At 50.3% G+C, this 22,385-nt stretch overlaps 1 protein-coding gene across 3 annotated transcripts in view; it reads right to left on the reverse strand.

Moving 5' to 3' along the window:
* The window catches only part of FLI1 (Fli-1 proto-oncogene, ETS transcription factor), an 85,436-nt gene extending 68,261 nt beyond the window's left edge, over positions 1-17,175 (reverse strand). Inside the window, exons 1-2 of one of the 3 annotated variants that reach the window (XM_088066755.1) lie at positions 16,877-17,175; positions 15,039-15,120 (exon numbers count right to left, since the gene is read on the reverse strand). In XM_088066755.1, coding sequence (XP_087922881.1) covers positions 15,039-15,077 — 39 coding nt within the window. In that variant the 5' untranslated portion in view covers positions 15,078-15,120; positions 16,877-17,175. Of the gene's footprint in view, positions 1-3,901; positions 4,179-15,038; positions 15,121-16,876 lie in introns of those variants that run through there. The other 2 variants (XM_088066756.1, XM_005528430.3) reach the window with 2 other exon arrangements.
* Between the last annotated feature and the right edge of the window lie 5,210 nt (positions 17,176-22,385).

The following is a 22,385-nucleotide window of genomic DNA, read 5'->3' on the forward strand; positions in this document are numbered from 1 at the left end:
AGAGCAAACGCCTCCAGCTCATAAAGGACAGTGATTGCTCCAAAACCCGGCCCCACCCTTTGCTATAGCAACACCAACACACGAGTCCTCCACTCAAAGCTGTCCTCCACTTGAATAATACAAAATCCTCTCTGAACGTCCCTCAGAGGGGCTCTCTGATGGCCACATCAGGATAAATTTGTTTGCATGGAATGAAGGCAACAGCCACACAAAATGTGCTTTTTCATGAACAAGCAGGCTCTGGCAAGTGTATTTGCTTTAATTATTCTCCACACATAAAGTGGAACTGAAACAATTAAAGCAGTTTGAAACCACAGCATTTGTTATTGTGAGGAAGGCCATGCATGAACATCTTGCAGTTGATGAGATGTGCCCTTTTCTGATTTATTGTGAGACAATAAAACCCAAGTCCCACAAACACAACACAAGTCAGTCAAAGTGGGGTGTTAACCCAAAGAAGATGGGATTTGAATGTTTAGAGGCACAATAAAAATGTTGGTGACTATTTAAAATTAGTGCAAACACAAGGGTCAGGAGTTTCACTGGCTCCCATCATCATCTGCCAGTGCTGTTTGCAGAATATGAACAGAAGGTGGAAATAACTCAGAAAGATTTCCTGCACTTCTTCCTCCACAGAGCTCTTTGAGCATTGCTCCAGGGGGAACTTCCCAAGCCAGCCAGGCAGGTATTACACAGATTATTTACAGAGTGCAGCAAAAATCACCACCAACCTCCTCAGCAGGTGATCTAATTCTCTTAGAGATAAATAATCTTTTGTTAATAAATAAAAATGTGTTCATTTCTATGGTGCATTGGCTCAGTACTGTCACATGAGATGTCAGTCAGTGCATGGTGGGGAATGATGACTTAAAATCCCGTGCTGATCCTGTGTTTTACGCTTATATCCATGGAATTCCCTGTTTGGGCTGGAAGCCTGAGGACGACCCAATTCACACTTGCACACAATGTCCACAAGGCATCCATGTCCACAAGGATATCCCAGCCACGTTTATTCTCTGACCATGCCTTGGTTCCCCCTGCTCGGAGTCCTTGGGACAGCTCGAGGCTCCAGTGGATTTATCCCTTCACCTGCAGCTGGGCAGGTGTGCAGTTAAATTACTCCAGGGAGCTAAAACCAGCAGTCAGGGAGCCATCAAGACCCTTTCTGATAAAAGGATGAAAAGGAAAGTACAAGCCAAATATTGGAGATTGCAGGCAAAGGGAGAGATTGGCAAAGTAGGCTGGACCAAACCCCTGCATCTGCCAGTCTGCAGTTAAAGGCTTCAGCTCAATTAAAACAATTTGTCTGTGGAAGAGTACTGCATAGGCTTAAAAAAAAGTCACTTGTCAAATTTAAATTGCTCAAAATGAAAATCATCTGGAGGGCACAGCTCTGTCCCAAATCTAGCTCTTGTCCTATCCAAGTACAGGAATATTTCTGAGTTTGGGGTGGGAAGCGCCTTTCCCCATGCCGGAACTCAGATTTCATCTGGGCCCACCCTGTGCTCTTGCTGTAGATGATGAAAGAACCTTTCTCTGTGTTCTTCTTGCTCTCCAGTCACTGATGTGCATCTTTCTGCCATATTTTTCCCAACACAAATGCAGAGCTCTGCGATAAATCAATGCCTACATGGGAGAGCAGAGCTGAGGGCACAATTGCTGTTAAATTGCTTTGCTTTGGATGTGCCTGGATTTGCTGTGCCGTGCCCTTGGAGTCAGACCCACCCTGCACACAGGTTAAATACTGAGCTCAGCACACCAAAAACATAGCAGCATCTCAAGCCACATCCGCTCATGCTGCCCTTCACCTGTGAGAAGCCAGGCAAGGGGGTCTCACCTTTCCCTGCAGCAAATCTCTCAGGGTGGGGGGCTGGCACTCCCTGGAACCCAGTTTTCTGCCCAGCATGACAATTTACAAGAAGTGTCAGCTAGTTCTTTGGGCAGAACGGGAGCACTGATCTCAGTGCGTGGCACATTGTCAGAGGGCACAAACAGGACACCTGCAAAGTGCTGCTGGCCCTGGAATGGCTCCGAGAAGGAGCCCAGGAGGAGATCCTGTCTCCGAATCCTGTGTCTGAGGATTGCTGCACTTGCAGGGCAGGGGCAGAGAGGGCAGGCCCAGGCCTGGGGCACTGACCTGGGCTGTGGCCGAGTTCCTCCTTTGGCCGCAGCCTCCAACGTGACTGAGGCAGCCCGAATGTCGCAGTTCCTCATCCCCAAACCGCAGCCGGGGGGGCAGCTCCGTGCAGCGGGGACAGGAGCAGCTCCCGGGGGCTGCAGGAGTTACGGGGAGAGGGGAATGGCCCAGCTCTGCTCAGGGGATGGGGCACGGGGCTCCTGGCCTGTGTCCAAAGTGGGTCCATGTGTGCACCGCAGCAAAGGCACAGATGGGGAATTTCTGCACTTTCACTGCACAGTATTTAGGGCTCCACAAATCAAAGAAGGTTGTGGTGCATTAAATGTATCCTGAATGAGAGCCAGGTTACTTTTGTACAGATCTGAGGAGGTGGAGGGGAAAGCCTGTCTTATTCCAGCTGTACCTTCCAAATATTGTGCTTTCAACACTCCTGCTTTCTCCCTTCCTTCCTGACGTTCACCCTTTCATTCCCTCTTTCTTTCCTCTTTCCATTTTCTCTTCCTGTCCATCTCCTTCCCTCCCCCTTCTCTTGAGACCCATCCAAACTTTGCACTTGTCACAAGCTTCAGTCTAAGGGAGACAGTTTCAGTTCCTGCCTGTTTGCAGCTTCGTTCTACCCAGGTCAGCAAAATAAAAAAAAAGAGAAAAAAAAATTTAAAAAAAGATAAAAAAAAAAATAAAAAGCACTTTTAAGAAGAGCTCAAGACCCCACCCAGCCAGGCGATAGGCATCTTTCGAAATCCTCCAACCCAAACACACCCACAGCGTCCCTCGCTTCAAGGCTCCTCTGTTCGAGCTGCTTCTGTTCCGCAGCGCTCCCCCAAGAAGATCCCGTCACAATCACACAAGGGACCCCCAAAGCCAGCCCTCTGCTGCCTGGGCTTGGGGAAGCACCTCAGGGAGCTTGGAAGGGCTCGGTTTATGTTTCCAGGGGCCGAAGGAGCGGCCGGCTGGCCGGAGGGCAGGAGGGGAACCGCTCTCCCAGCCCCAGCAGCGTCCCTGGTTGCTCAAGGCCACCAGAAGTTGGTTATGTTGGTGGTTTGTTTGCCACACTCTGCTTCCCTTTCCCCCAAGCCAGGGTGATGTTTCTCCTCCAGCTCGGGGCTTTTTCCCCGCCAAAAAGCCCCAAAAATCTGCCGGAGGAGCCGCACGGGCCAGCCCCAGAGCCAGAGAGCTCTCGGCCGGGGCCGGCCCCGGGAGCGGGGCCAGGGGCACAGCACAGCTGGGGGGGCTCCGAGCCCCGGAGCCTCCACTGGAACCGGGCCCCGGAGCCTCCACTGGAACCGGGTCCCGGAGCTGCCACTAGAACCGGGCCCCGGAGCTGCCACTGGAACCGGGTCCCGGAGCCTCCACTGGAACCGGGTCCCGGAGCCTCCACTGGAACCGGGTCCCGGAGCTGCCACTGGAACCAGGTCCCGGAGCTGCCACTAGAACCGGGCCCCGGAGCTGCCACTAGAACCGGGTCCCGGAGCTGCCACTAGAACCGGGTCCCGGAGCTGCCACTAGAACCGGGCCCCCGGAGCCGGGACCGGCCCCGGCCCCTCCTCGGGCCCTGGCCCGGGGCTACGAGCCGGCCGCGAGCCCCCGAGCCCTGGGCAGGAGACGGGAAAGCCGCGAGACGCGGCGGCGGCGAAAGAGGAGGAGGAGAAGGAGGAGGAGGAGGAGGAGGAGGAGAGAGCCCGGCAGGAGTCGGCCCCCAGCCCCGCGCCCCTTCCCAGAGCCCCCCCAGGCAGAGGGGACCGCCAGCCCCTCCTGCCCCCTTACCTTAATAGTGCCGTCCATCGGGAATAACTTCCAGCCGGGACCAGCAATATTCCACACATTGACCCGGTTTAGCCTGCGACTGACGCCTCCTGAAGTTTTTTATCCTTCTCTCTCTTTTCGCTCTTCTCGCTGCCCTTCCAGCGGTTTTGTTGCTCTCTCCGTACCCCCTCTCCCCCACTCTCTCACCCTCCCTCTCTCTCTGTCGGTCCCTCTTTTTTTAACTTTGGTTGTTGCAGCAGAGCGAAAAAGAGACAGTTAACCGGATGAAACGTTTTTTTCTGCTAATTTTGGGAAGTGAAGTCACTCGAGGAGGAAACCTTCGTCTCTACGCTGGTCCTGCCTTCTTGATGAAAATATATATATTTTACATACAGGATATTTGCTCCATTTAGATAAGAAGGGACAGAACAATAGGCACCTCTGTCACAGCTCTTGTTTGTCGCTGGGACAGCCCGGCCAGCCAGACCTTGCCTCGCACCCCAGCCCGTGTTAGCCAGCCTGTGTCATCCCACGGTTTAGTTTAACGTGGGGTTTTGCCATTTTTTTTTTTTTTTTCTTTTGGCTGGAGCAGCTTTAGCCTGACTCACCGAATTTCCGTCTCTTCCCACAGATTTTTTATTAATGCGTTTTCCAGTCAACGGGAAAAATTAAGGGGAGAAAACCGTAAATGCAATTCGGTGACAGCAGGCGGAGGGAGAAAAGAAAAAGTCTGGCGATTAAAACGTATTTAAAGCATATTTCGAGCCCTCTCCTTCACGTCTCCCAGCACGAATCGTGAGCCGAGGGTGCAGCCCCTGGCAGGAGCGAGCGGTGAGTGCAATAATGCAGGACAGACAGACGGCCCCAGCCATTAAACACAGGCTGCGGATGGGGCTGCGGACAAGGAGAGACTCTCGACCACTTTCGCCCCTTCCCGTCACTGCCACTCGTTTGACGGGCTGGGAGATGGGGCTGGGAAAGGAAAGCACCGGGATGGTTTTCCGTCATTTCTTTCAGGTGCCGGGGGTCCTTTCCCAGCCTCCTCTCGCAGTGCGAGCTCCTCGCTGAGATGTTCAACCCCTTCCGAGCGGAGGGGACACACCCCACTTGAGAAAAATGTTAAAACCTCACAATAATTATCAGAACAGCCGAATTTAGCGCTCCGCTGACGTGCAATTCTCCCTCTCATTCAAACCGCAGCGAGCAGCAGGGGAGGATCGCGCGTTTTCCTTTTTCCGGGAAAAGCCGAACCCTTCCAAAGGAGCCGGGGAAAGGAGACAATACCCGCCTGTCCAGTTCCCCTGCTCCCCGGCCTCGGAAAAATAACCACGGCGGAACACATCATGCAACAGCCGGGGCTGCCCTTCTGCCCCACTTCCACAACCCGGGGGCAGAGCCGAGGGGGGAAACGGGGGTGAAGCCGAGAAAGAAAAGTGTCAGGGCAGGAGGGCATCCTGCCCATCGGTGGAGAGCGTTACCTTGTCCAGTGCCAGTCGTGTCCAGGCTTTTTTTTCCCCCCTGTCTTTAGTCCAGCCACGGGGAAGGGGATGAGGGAAAGCAAAATTATATCCAAAGTTATCCTGCCCCTGCTCCTTCCAAAAGGGAAATGCAATAATGCCACCGGTGTTTCTCCCCGGCTGCGGCAGAGATGCTTTATTAATACTTTATTTCTCCAAGCCCGAAGCTGGCGGGAGAGAGCCGCAGATCCCCCTTGCCCCTCCCTCCCCTCCCTCCCCCTCCTCTGAAATTAGCCTCATCAATTCAGCTACAATTTTTCAGTTCGGATGCAGACACGGGGCTGAACGTGACCAGACCTGGAGGTTTTTGGCTCGCTGCTCGCCAGCGATTGAGGCCGCCTGCAGCCGGGAGGTGAAGGGGGAGCGCAGGGCCAGCCCCGCACCCCCGGCCTCTCCTGTCTGCTCCGGGGTCCCCCGAGAGCAGCACATCTGGATGCAGCTAGCGGGGTCAGGTCCCCCCTTGCCTAGGGCCACAAAACTGGAGTTCAATTAAAAAAAATCACGGTTAACTCTTTGCTGTCCTCATTCCTCTCGCTTTTCCCTGCCCTCTGTCCTGCCCCCCCGGCAGTGCTCCGGTCCCGGCTCCCCCCTCGGCATTCCCACATGGCAGGAGCCTGCAGCGACCAGAAAAGCGAGAGCTTAAAGGGAAGAGTGAAACGCATCCTTTCAAAACCCGAAGGGTTTCCTCTCGCCACCAGCCCCGACAAACAACGCGGGTGAGGGTGATGGGGAGGACAGGTTGCGGATCTCAACCGCGGAAGGAAGGGGAAAAAACCCCCTGGAAGGAGCCTCTGTCACCCACGGACCTCCCAGGGCACTTAGAGTCGGGGCTGCGGGACCGACAGTGGGGGAGAGCCGGGGATCCGGGAGAGACGGGGGGGGAAAACCACCTGAAAACGTTCCCAGCTCACGGGAGAGGAGCCCAGCATCCTCAAAACACCCCGAGCCCAACATCTGCAAACCCCCTTTGCCCAGCTCCGGCCTGAAGGGTCAAACAAATCCTGCCCCTGCCGCGCATCCCCGGCGCTCCCAAAGACGGGAAGTTGCCGAAGAGACCCCCCGCCATCCCACCGGGAGAGATTTTAGGAACCCAACTCTGCATTTTATGGCCAAACGGGCATCGTGACCCGCAGGGGCTTATTTTGCATGTCTGGGGATGACTCGAATGGAGCCTGCTCAAGTCACTTCTGATACCAGGTCTGTCAGGGATGCTCCGGGCTTTTCCTCCCGTATTAGGTCTTAAGTAACATTTGGGAGAATGCAAGAGATAAGGGAATGAAACTCCCTTTTTTCACTCTAAAGACAAGCCGAACAATCTGCTGTTTTCCTCCCAAATAACAAAAAATAGATGCTGTTCTTTATTTTTTCTTTCTGTTTTTGTTTTAATCCCCCCCCCCCGAAAAAAAAAAACCCAAAAACCAAAACCAAAAAACAACCCCAAAAAAACCCTCAAAACCAAAGGCACTTTTAAAGTTATGCCATACTTTTTGGAGAGGCTGGAATATTCATAACCTCAGTACACCAAACTCTGAATCATCCCAAGTGGCTGTGCCGTGACTCTGGGTATTTAATTGTTATTTAACTGAGTATTTGGCTGAGGTTTTAAGTGTTGTTTAATTGAGTATTTAACTGTTCTTGAACCGCATTTAACCAAGAAAAGGGAGCTGAGCAATGTGCGCCGCTCTGGATCTGTCGCTCACCCTGCGGATGCACATGTACGTACAGCACAGGAATCAGGACCTGTTTAATGTGGTCACCACCAGACATCTGGAAAACCATTTGATCTTGGCAACCACGGAACATTTCAAATGCTTACATCGGCTGGATAGAAAGTTACTCCTCAATTATTATTATTGTTGTTATTATTTTTCTCTTTCACTCCGTTAATGAACGGAATTGTCGAGCGGAGTTTTTAATTAGTTGAGCATTGATGTCGGGTGCTTGGCACATCCCCAGCGCCGCTCCCCAACCTCCGGGCTGGGTCCCAGCAGCTGCAGCCCCACACGGAGGTGAAAACGCCGTGTTCGGAGAGATGCCAAAGGAAGGAATGAGGAGCCACTGGGGGGATGTGGCCTGGAGCCGTTTCGTGTCCAGACCCAGAGGAGTTAACCCTCGCTGTGGTTCGGTGCCAGTCCCTCGCAGAACCCCAAAGATTTGGATTTTCTGTCTCTTACCCACACGGGATTAGCGGGCATCGCTTCATAATTAAAACAGTCCGGTTATTCCCTAGGAATAAACACAGTGAAAACCTTCCCGAGCCCCACTGCAGATTGGGAATCTGATTTTCCGAGGATGGGAGGGGGGCTTGGCTTGTGTCACCCTCTATGACCCCGACAGCATCAGCCGAGCTCTGGTTGAGCCCAGGCTGGAACAGTCGCTGTGAACTGACGCTGTGATAGGAGAGGGGAGCTCAGAAAAACCCCAACACCCATCCACGCCCTGGCTTCGCCGCTAGAAAGTGCCTCATTTCCCACTAACTGTGACAAATCGTCCCCTTTTTAAAACGAGCATTCAATACACGTGTAATTCCATAACCCGCGCTGGGTACCTCGCGTGTATTATATATCTAATAACACCACTTTTTACATAACCTGCCATACGTTCTTTTCTCTCTAAACCTGTGTACAATTCCCATCATTCTGTACGTGCAGAGGGACAGAGTTTATCCCACTCCAGCCTTCACTGGAGGGAAACTCTCCCCCATCTCCAGAGAAAGTTTAAAATCCCCGGCTCTGACTCTGCTCTGGCACCGACCCCATGGCAGAAAGGAAAACGCGACGTGTTTGTTTATTTTCTAACCCCACATTCTTATAAGCGAAAGTCCAAACTGCAGCCTTGGGATTTGATCCCCAGAAACGAATCCCAATTTTAGACCCAACTAATTGGGCAAAGCTCCGCTTTTCAGCTGCAGCAATAAAAGGGAATCAGGAGAGTTTTCCAGCCGCAGAACTGAAGGATCGGATCCCTCCTCCCTACAGGAACAGCCCAGGAGATCTGGGAACCTGAAGCCGGGAAGTTATTCCCCGCTAATCGGTACTAAGTAAAACATAATGTCTTAAAAGTGGGGTGGAGAAGATGCAGTAGCTTTGAAGCTACATCGCAATGAGGGGCAAGCGGGGCGAGCCAGGGGTGCCCTGGCTGCTTTTATTTGAGTTCCATGTCCCAATAAAACAGCCCCCGCCCTCCCTCCCCCATCCCGCAATTATTGAAAAGCTGAGGCACAAAAAACAAAAATACTGAAGGCCAAAAAACCAGACTGCAGTGCACTAGCTCCGAACGTCTGGCCCCTCGCTTGAGGCCATAATTAATTTGAGATTTATTTTTATTGGAAAACCCAGTCTCGTCTGACCTTAGCCAAACAAGACTTCAGCGAGACCCTTGATGCGCTTGAATGGAACAGAATATTTCTCTCTAACTTCTCTTCAGGCGGCTGTGCCTGCTTTGAATTTGTTCCTCAGACTTCATATATTTGGAGATTTACAGGAAAGATTTAAAGTATTTTTCCCCCTTAGCATTCACTCTCTCTTTTCTTCCCTTTTGCTCCCCTTTCCCTCAACACCTCCTCTCCTAAGCACGGGGCTGGGAGAGCACAGGGAGGGCTGGAATAGAAAATTTCCCGGATCCAGCATATTGGGAGGGGGCGTTTTTCTGTAAATTGGGAAAGAACGGAGCCATTAAAAGGGCTGGAGAGGGGGGCTGGTTGCTGCTGCCTAAAGACGGAGGTCACTGGAAAAGCTCGTCCCTTGTGCACGGATAATTTTTGAAAGATCCGACGTGCCACATATCCAGGAGAAAAACAACTTTTCTCCCTCCTCAACTTAAATTCAAGCCTTGTCTTGAAGGTCAAGTGGGGAAGGAGCAATGCCAGCCCTTCCCCAGGCAGCGCGGGGGCTGAGCACGGGAAAAAGGCAGGACACGGGGACATGGAGAGGGATTTTTCTCTTTAAAGTAGAGACGTCGGTGAAAACAAGACCGAAATCCTTTAGCACCAAGCTGTCATAAGGCGTTAATCAACGACTTGCTGAAGTCCGACAATTTAGCAGCGTCTGTGCCCCGAGAAATGAAAAAGGGAAAGGAAGAGGAACGACTGGGTATAAAGGGAATTAGTGATCGCGGAGGGTGAGTGACAGAGCTGCTGTCCCCGAGGCTGCTGCAGTCCCCACCCTCTCTGGAGGTGCCCGTCCCGTCCTCCCGAGCCCAGCGAGAAGGATCGGAACCCTCCGGGGTGCCAGGAATGGGGGAAAGGGAAAAAAGAATAGGCAGAAAGGGATAAAGCGCTGGAGGATGCGCTCAGAAGGAGCATCAGCACCCGAACCGGGGAAAAGCCAGTCCAGGGAGGTTTTAGTTTTCCCTTTCCTGCCGGGCTCAGGTTCTGCAGCTGCTCCTGGGAACACGGGCAGATTTCTGCCCGCTCCGCCGGAGCATCCCTGAGCACCTGCGGGCTGAGCCCTCCCGGCTCCCTCTGCAGCGCCTTCACCTCGCTCGCTCCAGCAGGCACCAAAACAAACGAAATCCCGGGATATTCTTTCCTGGCAACCTGTCCTCTGCTCCTGTTCAGCGGGCAAGGGACGTGTCCGTGCCAGGGTTTGGCAGTGCCCGCTCCAAAGAAAACTTCACTGTTTTGTCCTTAAAAAAAAAAATTGCCCCCTCTCTCTTTAGGGCTTCTGTAAACTTTCCAGGCGGAGGGAGAGCAAGAACAAACCCAATATTGTTCCCAGCCACGCAGCCCCTTTCCCCTCCATGAATATCCTTCTTTGTGCTGCACCACAAACCTCACGGCTGAGTTAAACCCGGGCTTAAAGCGAGAACCCCTCACTTGCACAGAGGTTCCTTCCCGGAGCCAAATCCATCTCCGTGCCCTTCCCAAGGCCGGGGCCGCTCTCGGCAGGAGCTGGCGAGGGGCACCAGGACTGGCTGGGTCATTCCAGGCACGGCAGAGGGAAGGAAAAGCCGGACTGGGCCCGGGACAGCCGCTCCTCGCTGCCCTCTCCTTTCCCCCTTCTCCAAGGAACTTTCCCTGGAGAGGCTGGAGTGGGAACTGCCCCCAGAGCAGAAACAGCAGGAGCAGGAAAGGAGCTCCAGGAGCAGGAAAGGAGCTCCAGGAGCAGGAAAGGAGCTCCAGGGGCAGGAAAGGAGCTCCAGGAGCAGGAAAGGAGCTCCAGGAGCAGGAAAGGAGCTCCAGGAGCAGGAAAGGAGCTCCAGGAGCAGGAAAGGAGCTCCAGGAGCAGGAAAGGAGCTCCAGGAGCAGGAAAGGAGCTCCAGGAGCAGGAAAGGAGCTCCAGGAGCAGGAAAGGAGCTCCAGGAGCAGGAAAGGAGCTCCAGGAGCAGGAAAGGAGCTCCAGGAGAAGGAAAGGAGCTCCAGGAGAAGGAAAGGAGCTCCAGGGGCAGGAAAGGAGCTCCAGGGGCAGGAAAGGAGCTCCAGGGGCAGGAAAGGAGCTCCAGGAGAAGGAAAGGAGCTCCAGGAGAAGGAAAGGAGCTCCAGGAGAAGGAAAGGAGCTCCAGGAGAAGGAAAGGAGCTCCAGGAGAAGGAAAGGAGCTCCAGGAGAAGGAAAGGAGCTCCAGGAGAAGGAAAGGAGCTCCAGGAGAAGGAAAGGAGCTCCAGGGGCAGGAAAGGAGCTCCAGGAGAAGGAAAGGAGCTCCAGGAGAAGGAAAGGAGCTCCAGGAGAAGGAAAGGAGCTCCAGGAGAAGGAAAGGAGCTCCAGGAGAAGGAAAGGAGCTCCAGGAGCAGGAAAGGAACTCCAGGAGAAGGAAAGGAGCTCCAGGGGCAGGAAAGGAGCTCCAGGAGAAGGAAAGGAGCTCCAGGGGCAGGAAAGGGAGAGAGACTCACCCCAGCCCCGGGCTGCCTCGGGCAGGGCAGGGCACGGGAAGCAGAAGCAGAAGCGCTGAGTGCTTGAGGAGGAGGCGATAAAGGGGGACATGAAGCGCTTGGATGTTGCCCAAGGGCAGAAGAAAAGCGCGAGTGAATAATGAACTCCCGAAATGATCCTTGTGCCGCTTTACACACATCTGAAACCACAGACTGGCAGGCCAGGAGGGGAGCGAGGGCTGCTGTGACCTGGAGGAGCTCCTTGCAATGGTAATAATTAAAAAATCAGATTTCAGAGGCTATGTTATGGCCCTAATTCTTTCCATATCCCTCTAGTCAGGATTCCAGTGCTGTCTTATTTTAAAATTTAATTTCCCAATTATATTTTGTGTTTCATTCTCCAAAATCCCAAATCCTTGTGTTTGGATTAGCACCCTCTGATACACTGTGAATTATTAAATGCTTGCAGATCAGTCAGTCCCTGATGGGCTGAGGAATAGCAATTCTTCTACAGTTATGCAGAAAAAGCCACCAAGGATCAAAATTATTTTTCGTTTCTATGAGTTCCCAGCCCTCCATTGAATTAAGGCCCCTACAAGAAGTGGGTATGAGAAGAAGCTTGGGTTCCCTGTCAGTTCTGTGGGGTTGGGTTCCCTGTCAGGTGTTCTGTGGGATCTTTTATCAGTGCTTTTGATAACTCTTCAGTGCTGTGACAGAAATCAAGGTTACAGCACCGAGGAGTTCAGCTCCGATCTGAGTGACTCCACATAAAAATCCTTGTTAAAACAAAGCATTTTCAAATGAAATCCTCCTCTGCCTCCTGCAGCTCCCTCACGTCACCTCTCAGCCTGCATTTGGAAAGCCATGACAAGAACCCCGTGGCCTGAGGGTGATCACAGGGTATTTGGTGAATTTGCTCCTCCTGGGAATTCCTGGAACACCCCAAGGGCTCCAGCCCAGAGAGGCAAGGTGTTTTCTGTCAGGCACAAAGCTGAAGTCAATGCACACTGTCCATCTGCTGGGGAGGATCTGTAGAAAAGATCAATCCCAAACTCTCTTTTTCTGCTGGGGGTGGTGTACACATCCCACAAAAGTAACAAAGAAGACAGCAAACAAGGTTTTGTGGAGAAGGAATGACATGAAAAGTAATAATAACAAGCAAAATAGACACTGAAAGAGGGAGGAATTGGGACTCAATCTTCTGCTTTTTAAACCTTGTGCTCCCCAGAGCTTGGGAAGCCCTCCCAGGTCAGTGTGGGGCAGCAGGAAGGGAAGGAAGGCAGGGGGGTCCCAGGGGGACCTTGTTCAGCTGCACCCACACTCTAAAGATGGGGAAATGCAGCAGTGGAGAGTGGAGCTGTCCTGCTCAGGAGCACCGAGCTCACTCCACCAGGGAGTGGATTCACACCCCCATTTCCCACTGCCTGGAACATCCATCAATCCCAGCTCTTCTGTGAATAAGCCAGGCACTGACAGAGCCTCTCTGCTGCCTCTGGATGCATTTGTGTCATCTGAAGCTGCCACCAAACTCAGAGGAGCAGAGACTGATGTCACCCCTGTGTTTAAGGTTCAAACTTCCTTGAATTTCACCCCTTTCCCACCTTTATGAACAGCTCTGAATGAACTGCCCAGGTACCATCTGGTCCCACTGGGACAGAGCTGCCCAGCTCAAACCACTGAGAGTCAGCAGCAGACATTTTCTTTGTCTCCAGAGAATTTTGGATCAGACTCCATTGAAATCCTGTTGATTATTTTAAGCACAGGAACAAATCATTTCCCCAGTGCCATCGATGTGGGACAAGCTCTGCAGACAAAATAGCAGAGACAGTGTCCTTGCCCAAAATAAGGAGGGAAGGCTGTGTTAGAGTCCAGCATCCCACAGCCCATCCCTCCCTCCACACTGGGTGAGGCTCACCTGGGGAGCTCTTCCTGGTGGATACAGCACAAGTTTCTGGGAAGAGAACTCTGTCCCAGCCTTTTCCCTGCAGGACTTCCCGAGGAGGCTGCTCCCACAGACATGGACAGGCTCCCTCAGTCCTGCTGGGACACTCAGTTATTCAGGCCTGGCTCTCAGCTCCACTTGATTCCAAAGGAATCTTGCTCCTAACAGGAGCAGCCCTGGATCTGTGACAGTGACACCACACCAGAGGATGTCACAGGGCCTTCATCTCCTCCTTGCAAACAGAGCAGCCCAGGGCATTTCCCACATCCCTGGACTCCAGCTGGCCACAGCCAGTCACACACTGTGGAACATCTTCCTTTGCTTGAACTCAGAGGGGATTTGCCCTCCCCAGACTTGGATTTCAGCTGTTTTCTACAATTTCTGTTCCAGAACCTGGTCCAGAGCTATGTGAACTTAATGAGCAAAATGAACTCACCGACATTCCCTGAAATACCGAGGTGGGAGAGGGATTTTGGGGGATATCAGCCCAATGGAGAATCCTGCCCGTTCCTGGTTGGATTTGTTGTAGAAATGTGGAGCAGCTGCACAAGCTCACCCAAAGCCACAGGACCTGGGATCATCCCAAGCTCGCATTTCCACTGCTGATTGTCCCAATGAGCTGCCCAACCTCAGGATTATTCCCAGGAATCGTTCAGTGGATCATCCCCAATAATGTGGATGCACACGAAAATCCCAGTGGGGGCACAGAGCATTGAGAGAAGGAAAGGGGGAAAAAAAGAGAGACCAAATTCCTGTAATAAATTATTCATTACAAATTATTCACCCAGTTCTAGTTAACACCCTCCTGTGTTTCTTCACAGACAGGAGAGGCTTGTGGTTTAGATTTTCCCTAAGTGCTGCTGCATGCTGGGTTTGCCTCAAACGTGTAACCCAGATGTCCCAGGCTTGGTTTATTTACATTCTTGGGAGCTGTTGTGAAAAAAACCCTATATGATGTCAAATATAATATAGAGCTCAACTGAGGTATAAAGGGACAAGGCTGTGCCAACCCTGCTTTGGTTTTTGCTTTAATCTTTAAAAAAGAAAGAGGCAGAAGTGGCCCATGAAATACATTGTAAGATCCATTATTTTTTAACTTATAATAAATAAATAAATATGCAAAAAAGTCTTTAGAGTGTGAGATCCGGGAATATCAATTAAAAAACAAAACAACTGAAGTTAATTTTCCCACCAAATTGCATGGAAACATTCAAGCACAAAAAGCAATATCAGGAGCACAGAAAGGAGTCCCAGAGTTACACAGCACTGCCTGGTGTGACAATCCATTGCTTCAGCACCTGAGAGAGATGTTTGCCTTTAACTCATTCAATATTTTCCCCCTCTAAATCCATTCTGAAATGGACCTTTCAGAAACCACACAACTCCACAGATCATCTTGCACAGGGAATTCAGAAGCTGGCAGGGCAGAGAAGAGAAATGAAATGTAGCCGTGGCTCGGGACTAAGGGGGGCTGGGAAAGCAGAAAATTGGAAGGAAGTTGAAGGAAGCACTGTGCCAGAACTCTGGGCTATAACCCAGTAGCACAGCCCCACGGCTGAGCTGCTTCCAGAGCAATAAACCAGGAGCACGCTGGGGTTTAAGACAGCCTGACCATGGGATAACCCAGCAAACCCAGCATCCATGAACGGGAAAGGACACTTGAACTCATTGTTTGTCCCTGTGATACAACTTCTGACTCAGCCTTGTGCATTTCCAAAATGATGAATTTCTTATTTCAGCCTCTCACCCCTCTCCCACTGATGATGGAGGGATTTTTTTTTCCAGCTAAATTCAGTAAGAAAGGGAAAGATTTTCAACCAATACAAATGACTGTGAATTTGGGAGGATTGTAATTTTTGACATTACCTGTTTAAAGATGCTGTCATGTCTTACCTTGACGTAAGACGAAGTGTCTGGTACAGTCTGAAACATCCTTACTTGTTTATTAGATATATTTAAAGGTCCTAAATTTGACCTGAAATAAATAATAAAAATATTCCCAGTCATATATATGCATATAAAGATAGGAATAAAGCCTGGTTTAAATAAGATTTGCAATAAAATTTAGAGGGGAATGATGCAGATTTAAGTGTTATTTTTAAAGGACAGAGAACCACATCAACAGTAACTAAAATCAAGTAAGAGACTCACAGAGCAGGGGTTTATTTCTCTTTTTTAAAACCAGTGTGGTTTTTCCTTTGGATTCTCCCTCCTCCTCAGGAAAAGAGCCTTCTTCACTTTAGACCAAAGCAGAGGGAGATGTTTGACATTTGATTAACTGAATTTCTTAGCCAACAATTAAAAGCCAGCTGAAATACTCGTGTTTTCATGTCGAGCCTAGTTAACCCCATTGACTCATTCCCCTGGCTGAGCGAGGGGCAGTTCCTTTCCTGGCTCATTGAAACCATCCCCACCATTAACCTGCCGGCCCCGGCTGATTTAAGGAACCTTCCTCGCCAACAATAATTAAACCATAAATGCAAAAAATATTCCGAAAGGAAGCATCACTGCAAATATTGAAAGAATTCTCAGGGTTGTCAATCTCGTTTTCATTTCGGGTCCTGCTCAGGCTTTATCTGAGACTCAAGGCATCCCATCTGTTTTTCTGTACTCCTAAGACTTGATGAGCTCCTCCTCATTAACAGGATATTTTTTTGCCTCCAGCCCCCAAAATCGTCACTACAGAGAAGCAGAGATTAACAACGACGGTGAAAAATGTGATGGTGTGTGGGAAAACAGACCCCCAAACATCCAACAAACCCATTTTATTTGTCCTCCCCGATCCTCTCGGGGTCTTCAGTCCTGGAACTCGCCAGAAAACAATTAGTGAAGTGTAATTAGCTAAGTGTAAGCAGCGCATCATTAAGGATCACCCTCGCACAGCCCAGGCAGGGGAGGAAGGCTCGGGCGTCTCCCCAGGAATCACCGCAGGAGCAGGAGCGGCCGGGACGGGAGGGATGCGAGGGATGCTCCGGGAGCCTCGCACCCCCGGCTGGGGCTGGGGCTTTTTCCAAGCTCTTGAGGAAAAGCTGGGGGGTCCTGACTGCGCCTTCAGCGCGGCTGCTCCGGGTCTAAGCCGAGCCAGCCCCGGGGTTAATTACAGAACTGCCTTAATGAGGCTGAGACCCCGCAAAGGCCGGGGACACCCCGCGCCCCTGGAGCCAGCGAACCATCCGTGGAGTTAAGGGAAAGAAAAGGAGCGAGAAATCCCTCCTGCCCCCAACAACTGGAAAATAAAAATTCGCTATCTGCACGTAACCCCCTTTAATTGATTTTTAAAGTATTTATTGCCCGTCCAGCTGGCACGGGAGGGCAAGCGGCTCTAAAGCGGACAATGTGTTTTTGATAAGTACAATCCTTTTTTTTCCCCTGTCGTCCTCCCTCCTAACACATTCCAGTTTCTTTTGCTTCTGAACTTGCGACGGGGGGTGGGGGCAGGCAGAGTGGAGGGACAAGGCAATTTTGCCTCGCCAGTAAATTTTCTGGGGTCAAGGATTCCCAGATTGGTTTCCCCCTCTTTACCCCTGATTAGCGTCCCCCCGACCCCCTCCTCCTTCACCTCCCTGCCGCAATTCCGCCCGTGCATGTAAATAAATACATCTGCATATTTCGGAGCCAGTTCTCGAGAGTCTGCAGTGGGTTATTTATCAATCGTCTCGCCCTGCCAGCGGCAGCCTCTTCAGCTACTTTTCGAATCGCTTATTCTCATTGCTGTGATTGAAAGGACTCACCTTTTACAGCCTTTCGCCTCAGCCAGTGGCAGAGCAGTTTGTAAAGATCCAGCTTGAGACCAAAGCCAAGCTCCCCAGAGCTGTGGAGCACTGCCCTTGCCGCTGCAGTTCTGCGGGGTGAAGAGAGATTTAAACTCGTTGGATCCAAAGCAGCGCTGAAGTTAAAATTCCCAGCCCATCCAGACAGGCTGCATCAAGCAGGCATTTCCTCAGGGGGCTTCTGTGCTGCTCGCAGCTCCAGGACGTGCTTTGCTTTCCTTTCCCCTGCTTCTCTGCCCTCTACTTTTCATTTGATTTCCGTTTTCCCCCCTTATCAATATTCCAGCTGTTCACTCAGATTATTCGTGGCCATGGGACATCCTCGCCCCACGAGCCCTCCTGGCGCTCGGAGCGACTTTAAACAGCACATCAAAAAAAAAAGCAAAAAAAAAAACCCAGGAAAAAAAAAAAAGAGAGAAAAAAAAAAGAAAAAAAATCGCAACTTTTAAAAAAATATTGCTGAGGAGTCAAGCCGAAAAGAGACGCTGAGTGGAGCTCAAGTGCTACTTTAAATCTCCTTTTTAAATAAGGAAGTTTCAAATATCCGTTTTTAAGTCATCGTTCCTTATTTTTAGGTTTTCTTTCCTGACTCTTACCTAGAAAACAGTTAACCCATTTCCCCCTGCAGCAGGAGCGAAAGCATGACGGAGCACGCTGCAGATGCACACGGCTGGAAAAGCGGGATGGAATCGGCTCCAAACGAATCTTTTGGAAAAAGAATTCCACATTTCTCCGTGCAAGCCGAAACGTCCAGCTCTTTTTAGCTATTTCATAAGAGCCTATCAAACAGTAACGCGTTCAGGAGGGAAAGGAAATACATCTTCAATCCAGGGAAGGTTTTTTCCCCATCGGAGTCACGTTCCTGTGCATTTTGTCATCTCAGAAGCCTTCACAGACAATATTTTGCTCTAACCTGGGCAAAAACTTCCAGGGATTTTAGTACAACATCAATTTTAAATGCAATCCTCAGAAGGTTTACCAAAACTATTCGGAAAATGTTCTTCCATTCTCTATTCTCTTTCTGTCCTTCCCGGCTTTGCCCCAAATTCCAACATATTGAAACATTTTTCTCCTTAATAAGAGGAACATATAAAAGTGAAGGGGTGAAAGGGCAACCTGGGAGCCGTGCCTTGAGCTCCGCACACAATTTACTCCCTGGTAGACGAGGCGTTTAGCATTCCTCCCAATTTCCAAGGAAAACAGACTCAGACCTGGACCCAGCGGCCAGGGACCTCGCCACTTTTTAATATAGAAATTCTTTGGATTCTTTGCTGTTATTATAATTGTTGTTGTTTGTGGCGAGGGAAAGCCTTTCCTAAGCAAGGTGAGGGGACGGGGGTTTGAGGGAGAAGCGCTTTTGGGATGGAAGGAAAGACAGGAGGGACTGGCGAGGTGCGCAGGAGAGAAGGGACCGGGGGAACAATCAGGAGAGAAAGGGAATAGGGAAAAACCCTCTAAAATCAAAAGCAGCGTTGATCATCGTTAAAGGCTTTTTAAAAATCGCGTGCACGGGGTTAAAAATGCTCCTTCCAAGCCTTAATCTCATTATTGTGCGAGGATGGGAACTACTCTCCGAGCCAGCCGGGACCGAGCGGGCTCACGTTTCAAAGCCATCGCTCATTCTTTTCTCACGTTTCCACGTGTGAATGGCACAGAACGGAGCACAGGAGGAGCCCCGGGGCTCTCGTGTTCCCTGACGCCTCTTCCCGTTCTCCTGCCGGGGCAGGGAACCCTCCAGTGCATCTCTGTCCCTTCCTCTTATTTCCCTCTTGTTTTCCTGCGCTTTTAAAGCGCTCTCAGCCTGGCAGGGACCCCTGAGCGCACGCACAACCTGCAATGAAATGTCCTTTAAAGGTTGGCGTTAACAGAAATTTGGGATGTAAAGCTCCCGAGTTCAGGGGAAATGCCTGCCCCGAATCCCGGGCTGGGTTTGCTGCCCCTCGTAACCAAACCCCTGTGGCCAGTTCCAGCCATCCTGGGAGCTTTACTAGCCCAAAAGAAAATTGCTGGCAAATTGGAAACAGCTGTAGCGTCGGGGACTGGAAAAACCCCCAACCCCAGCAGCCCCCTGCTCTGCTGGGCAGGGAAAGTTGCAGGGGTTTTGTTTGCTCGAACATCTCGGAGGCAGAGCCCGCATTTCAGCTTTTCCTGCCCAAACCGTGGCTGGGTTGGTCGTCAGCAACATCTCAGAGTCCAGCGGTGGCGGTGATTTTTTAAAGATGCCGGTGGAATCCTCCCCTTGGCTCCGCTGCTGCCCGTGCCCCATCCCCTCTAACGGGGACACAAAGCCCCCAGCCCCACAAATGGATTTATCCAGGGCTGGGGGGACCCGACAAGTGCCGCGTTCCCATCAGCCCGGCAGACAATTGCTGGAACAAACGGAACGGTGGAAAAGCTCCGAGCCCTGCAAAATGTGCTCTTTTCATGTTTTCTATTTATTAGCTACGTTAAGAGAAAACAGACTCATATGAGTCCCAAATGGAGGCAGGGTATTAAAAGAGGCATGTGAATGCTCCAGCAATTACAGCTGAATTTGATTAAAAACGTCATGAGGGCTGCAAAAGCAGGAGTTACCTGATACACTCACCCCGAGGTTGCTTTAGGATGAATTATAACACAATTCATTTTATTTTAATAGGTCACTATAAGATTAACTGTTTAAGGATGGAGCTGCGCTATAAACGTTTACATCAAACCGGAGAGAAGCAAGCTTTCCTTTCGGGTTGTTTAGAAATAATGTTTATTACATTTTAAAATTCCTCAACATGTTAATTAGGAATAAGGGGAAAGTCTGGGAAGGCAGATGGAGCTCCGGTGCTTGACGTGGAACCACACACACACTGCTGTGCTTCAGTTTCCCTTTCCTGGCAGGGAAATGTGGGGTTTTTAAGTGGCCACCACTGTTCCCACATGCTATGGGGAAATTATGACAACAGATTGCTGGTCCCTGCTCCTCTCCCAGACTTGGCTCACAGTTTTATTGCACCTCAAAACCTGGGCCCGTGGTCAAGGACAGCAGCCACAGGTGAGGTGACCACTGTGTCTCTGTGAAATTTGCCGCCACAAAATCCAGATTTGGGTGTTTGGGAGGGGAAGATCCATCAGTGACCATGGGCAGAACCTCACAGGAATGAAGGATTCCAAACACCTTCCACATCCTGCCCCTGCTGCAGGGACTGTGACTTTGTGCTTTGAGGGGCACAAGATTCGTGGCTCACAGGTGAGTCCAGGAGCTGGAATAAAACCAGGCTCCCAAATCCCCCTGAATCCCTGGATTCAGGGAATAAATGGTGAAACAACTGCCATGGAGAGATGTCCATCTGGGTTTACATCTGCTGTGCTGCTGGGGAGTTTGGGAATGAGATAAAAACCCTCTGTGGCTGCAAATTCTGCCTTTTCCCTGTGTTATCTTTAAGCAGCATCTGACACAAAGGTACTTTTGCATAGCTGGAGCTGCAAGGAACAGTTAAATTGAATTAAAATCAACCATATTCCTGAAATTAAATTATTAGTCTGAGATAAAAATCCTCCATGTTAAAATTTATTTTCATTTTCCATCAATAAGAAGGACAAATTTAGAATTTTAGCAGGAAAAATATTTTCTGACATAAATTACCAATGCAAAAAGGCTTCATTGAGAGAGCTCAGAAAGCCCCATTTCAGCAAGGATCTGCTCCTTCATTTCCACTAATTAATTTAATTATTAAAGACTTTGATGAAGTCTACTGAGAATCAGCAAACCCAATATAAATATTTTTGGGATAAATATTTCAGCTTTTCTAAATCACTCTCTAGGAGGAAAACACCTTTGAAATAGAATACACTTCACCCTAATATTAGTGATGGATGTGATCAGTGTATTCAAATAAATAATCATAAATTATTGATAAAATCATTATCACAACATGGAGAAAGCTTTAGCTCCAGAGATAAAATGAGGGCATAGGAAAAAAGGGATTGCTGTCATTGTTGGAAGCTGTATTATTCCAGAAAAAGGAATGTTAGGTGAAGGTTCATGAATGCCCCAGGAATTTTAATTTCCTTGTTCCCTGTCTGTTTAATGGGAATGATAACCTCTCTCTTTTCACTGTCTGGATTTGAGGACATGTTTGGAGGATTTGGAGGAGTGTTTATTGTGAAGTTACAAAAAGTGTGATTTTGGTGTTGTTAAAGTCCTGATCATTTACAAAACATCCGAGTTTCCACTCCTGTTGTTTATAAACGTGCAAGGAAATGATTTACAGTCTGTGGGATGGTGTGGAACTCCCAGTAAAGCAGTTTGGGTTGGGGACTGGTGTGAGGCTCAGTTCATGTGGGTTTTTACCAGTCCCTAGAGAGATCCTCCTGAGGTTGTGTGGGGTGGGATAGGAGGGTGACAGTGACATTTCCTGGATTAAGAAAGCTTCATGGACAAAAGGCAGGAAGGAAAGTTTAGGGATGGGGTGATAAGACCTCAGACCCCATGGCAGTGGGGTGGGCAGAGGAGGGACAGGAACCCTGGGGCAGAGGGATCTAATCCCACAGGGCAGGGGGAGGACAGGAATTCCTGTAGCAGAGGGATTTAATCCCTGAGTGGCAGAGGTGGGGCAGGAATCCCTTTGGCAAAGGGATTTAATCTCAGAGCTACAGGCGAGACAGGAATTTCTGTGGCAGAGGGATCTCATCTCATCTCATCTCATAGTGGCAAAGGTAGAAAAGGAATTTCATCCCTGTGGCAGAGGGATTTAACCCCTGTGGCAGAAGTGGGACAGGAATTCCTGTGAGAGAGGGATCTGATTCTTCAGTGGCCAAGGCAGGAGAGGAATCCCCCAAACCCACACCCAACACAAGCTCTGCCCCTCCTAAGCAGTCCCTGGCAGGAGCCTCTGCTCTCCAGGACCTCTGTGCTGGACACGTGGTCCTGGGGACTCCTCTTTTAGCCCAGGATTGTTGTGTTCAGCATCCTTCAGCATCCATTTAGTGCCAGACCCCCCATGGGCTGTGGTGTCACACAGTGGCACCTGCAGGGGCTCACCTGGGTGGCCCCTGGTGGCAGCACCGCCACCCTCTGAGGTCCCTTCACCACACAGATCCCCGGCAGCTGATGCTGACTAGAAAAATAGAAGAAAAGAAGGAAAAGAAATGAAAAGCAAACCTCTTTCTCTAGCAGTTTTGCCTCTTCAGAAAAGAGAAGTGGCCTTGGCTCCAAGTTCCCTGCAAGATTTGCTGTTGCTTTGCTTTTCAGTAAATTTTACATGAAACACCTCTTCTAGAAGAGATAAAAATCTTCTTTTTTGGGATATAAAACTCGAGGTTGCCCTTGCCTCTGGTGAAGTTTCCCCTCCTTGTATAGCCCAGCTCCACAGCTTGAGGCATTTGCTCACTCTGGGATTGCTTCTTTCCTCTTTTTTTTTTTTTTTTTTTTTTTCAAGTAAAACCCTAAATTCTTGCCCTGAGTCTCTCTTGGAGCCTCCCTGGCCAACCTGGGCTT

This window comes from Pseudopodoces humilis, chromosome 25 (assembly GCF_049639895.1).
Source record: "Pseudopodoces humilis isolate 2021_Gansu_Grassland_sample_001 chromosome 25, ASM4963989v1, whole genome shotgun sequence".
In the NCBI taxonomy this organism is placed as follows: domain Eukaryota; kingdom Metazoa; phylum Chordata; class Aves; order Passeriformes; family Paridae; genus Pseudopodoces; species Pseudopodoces humilis.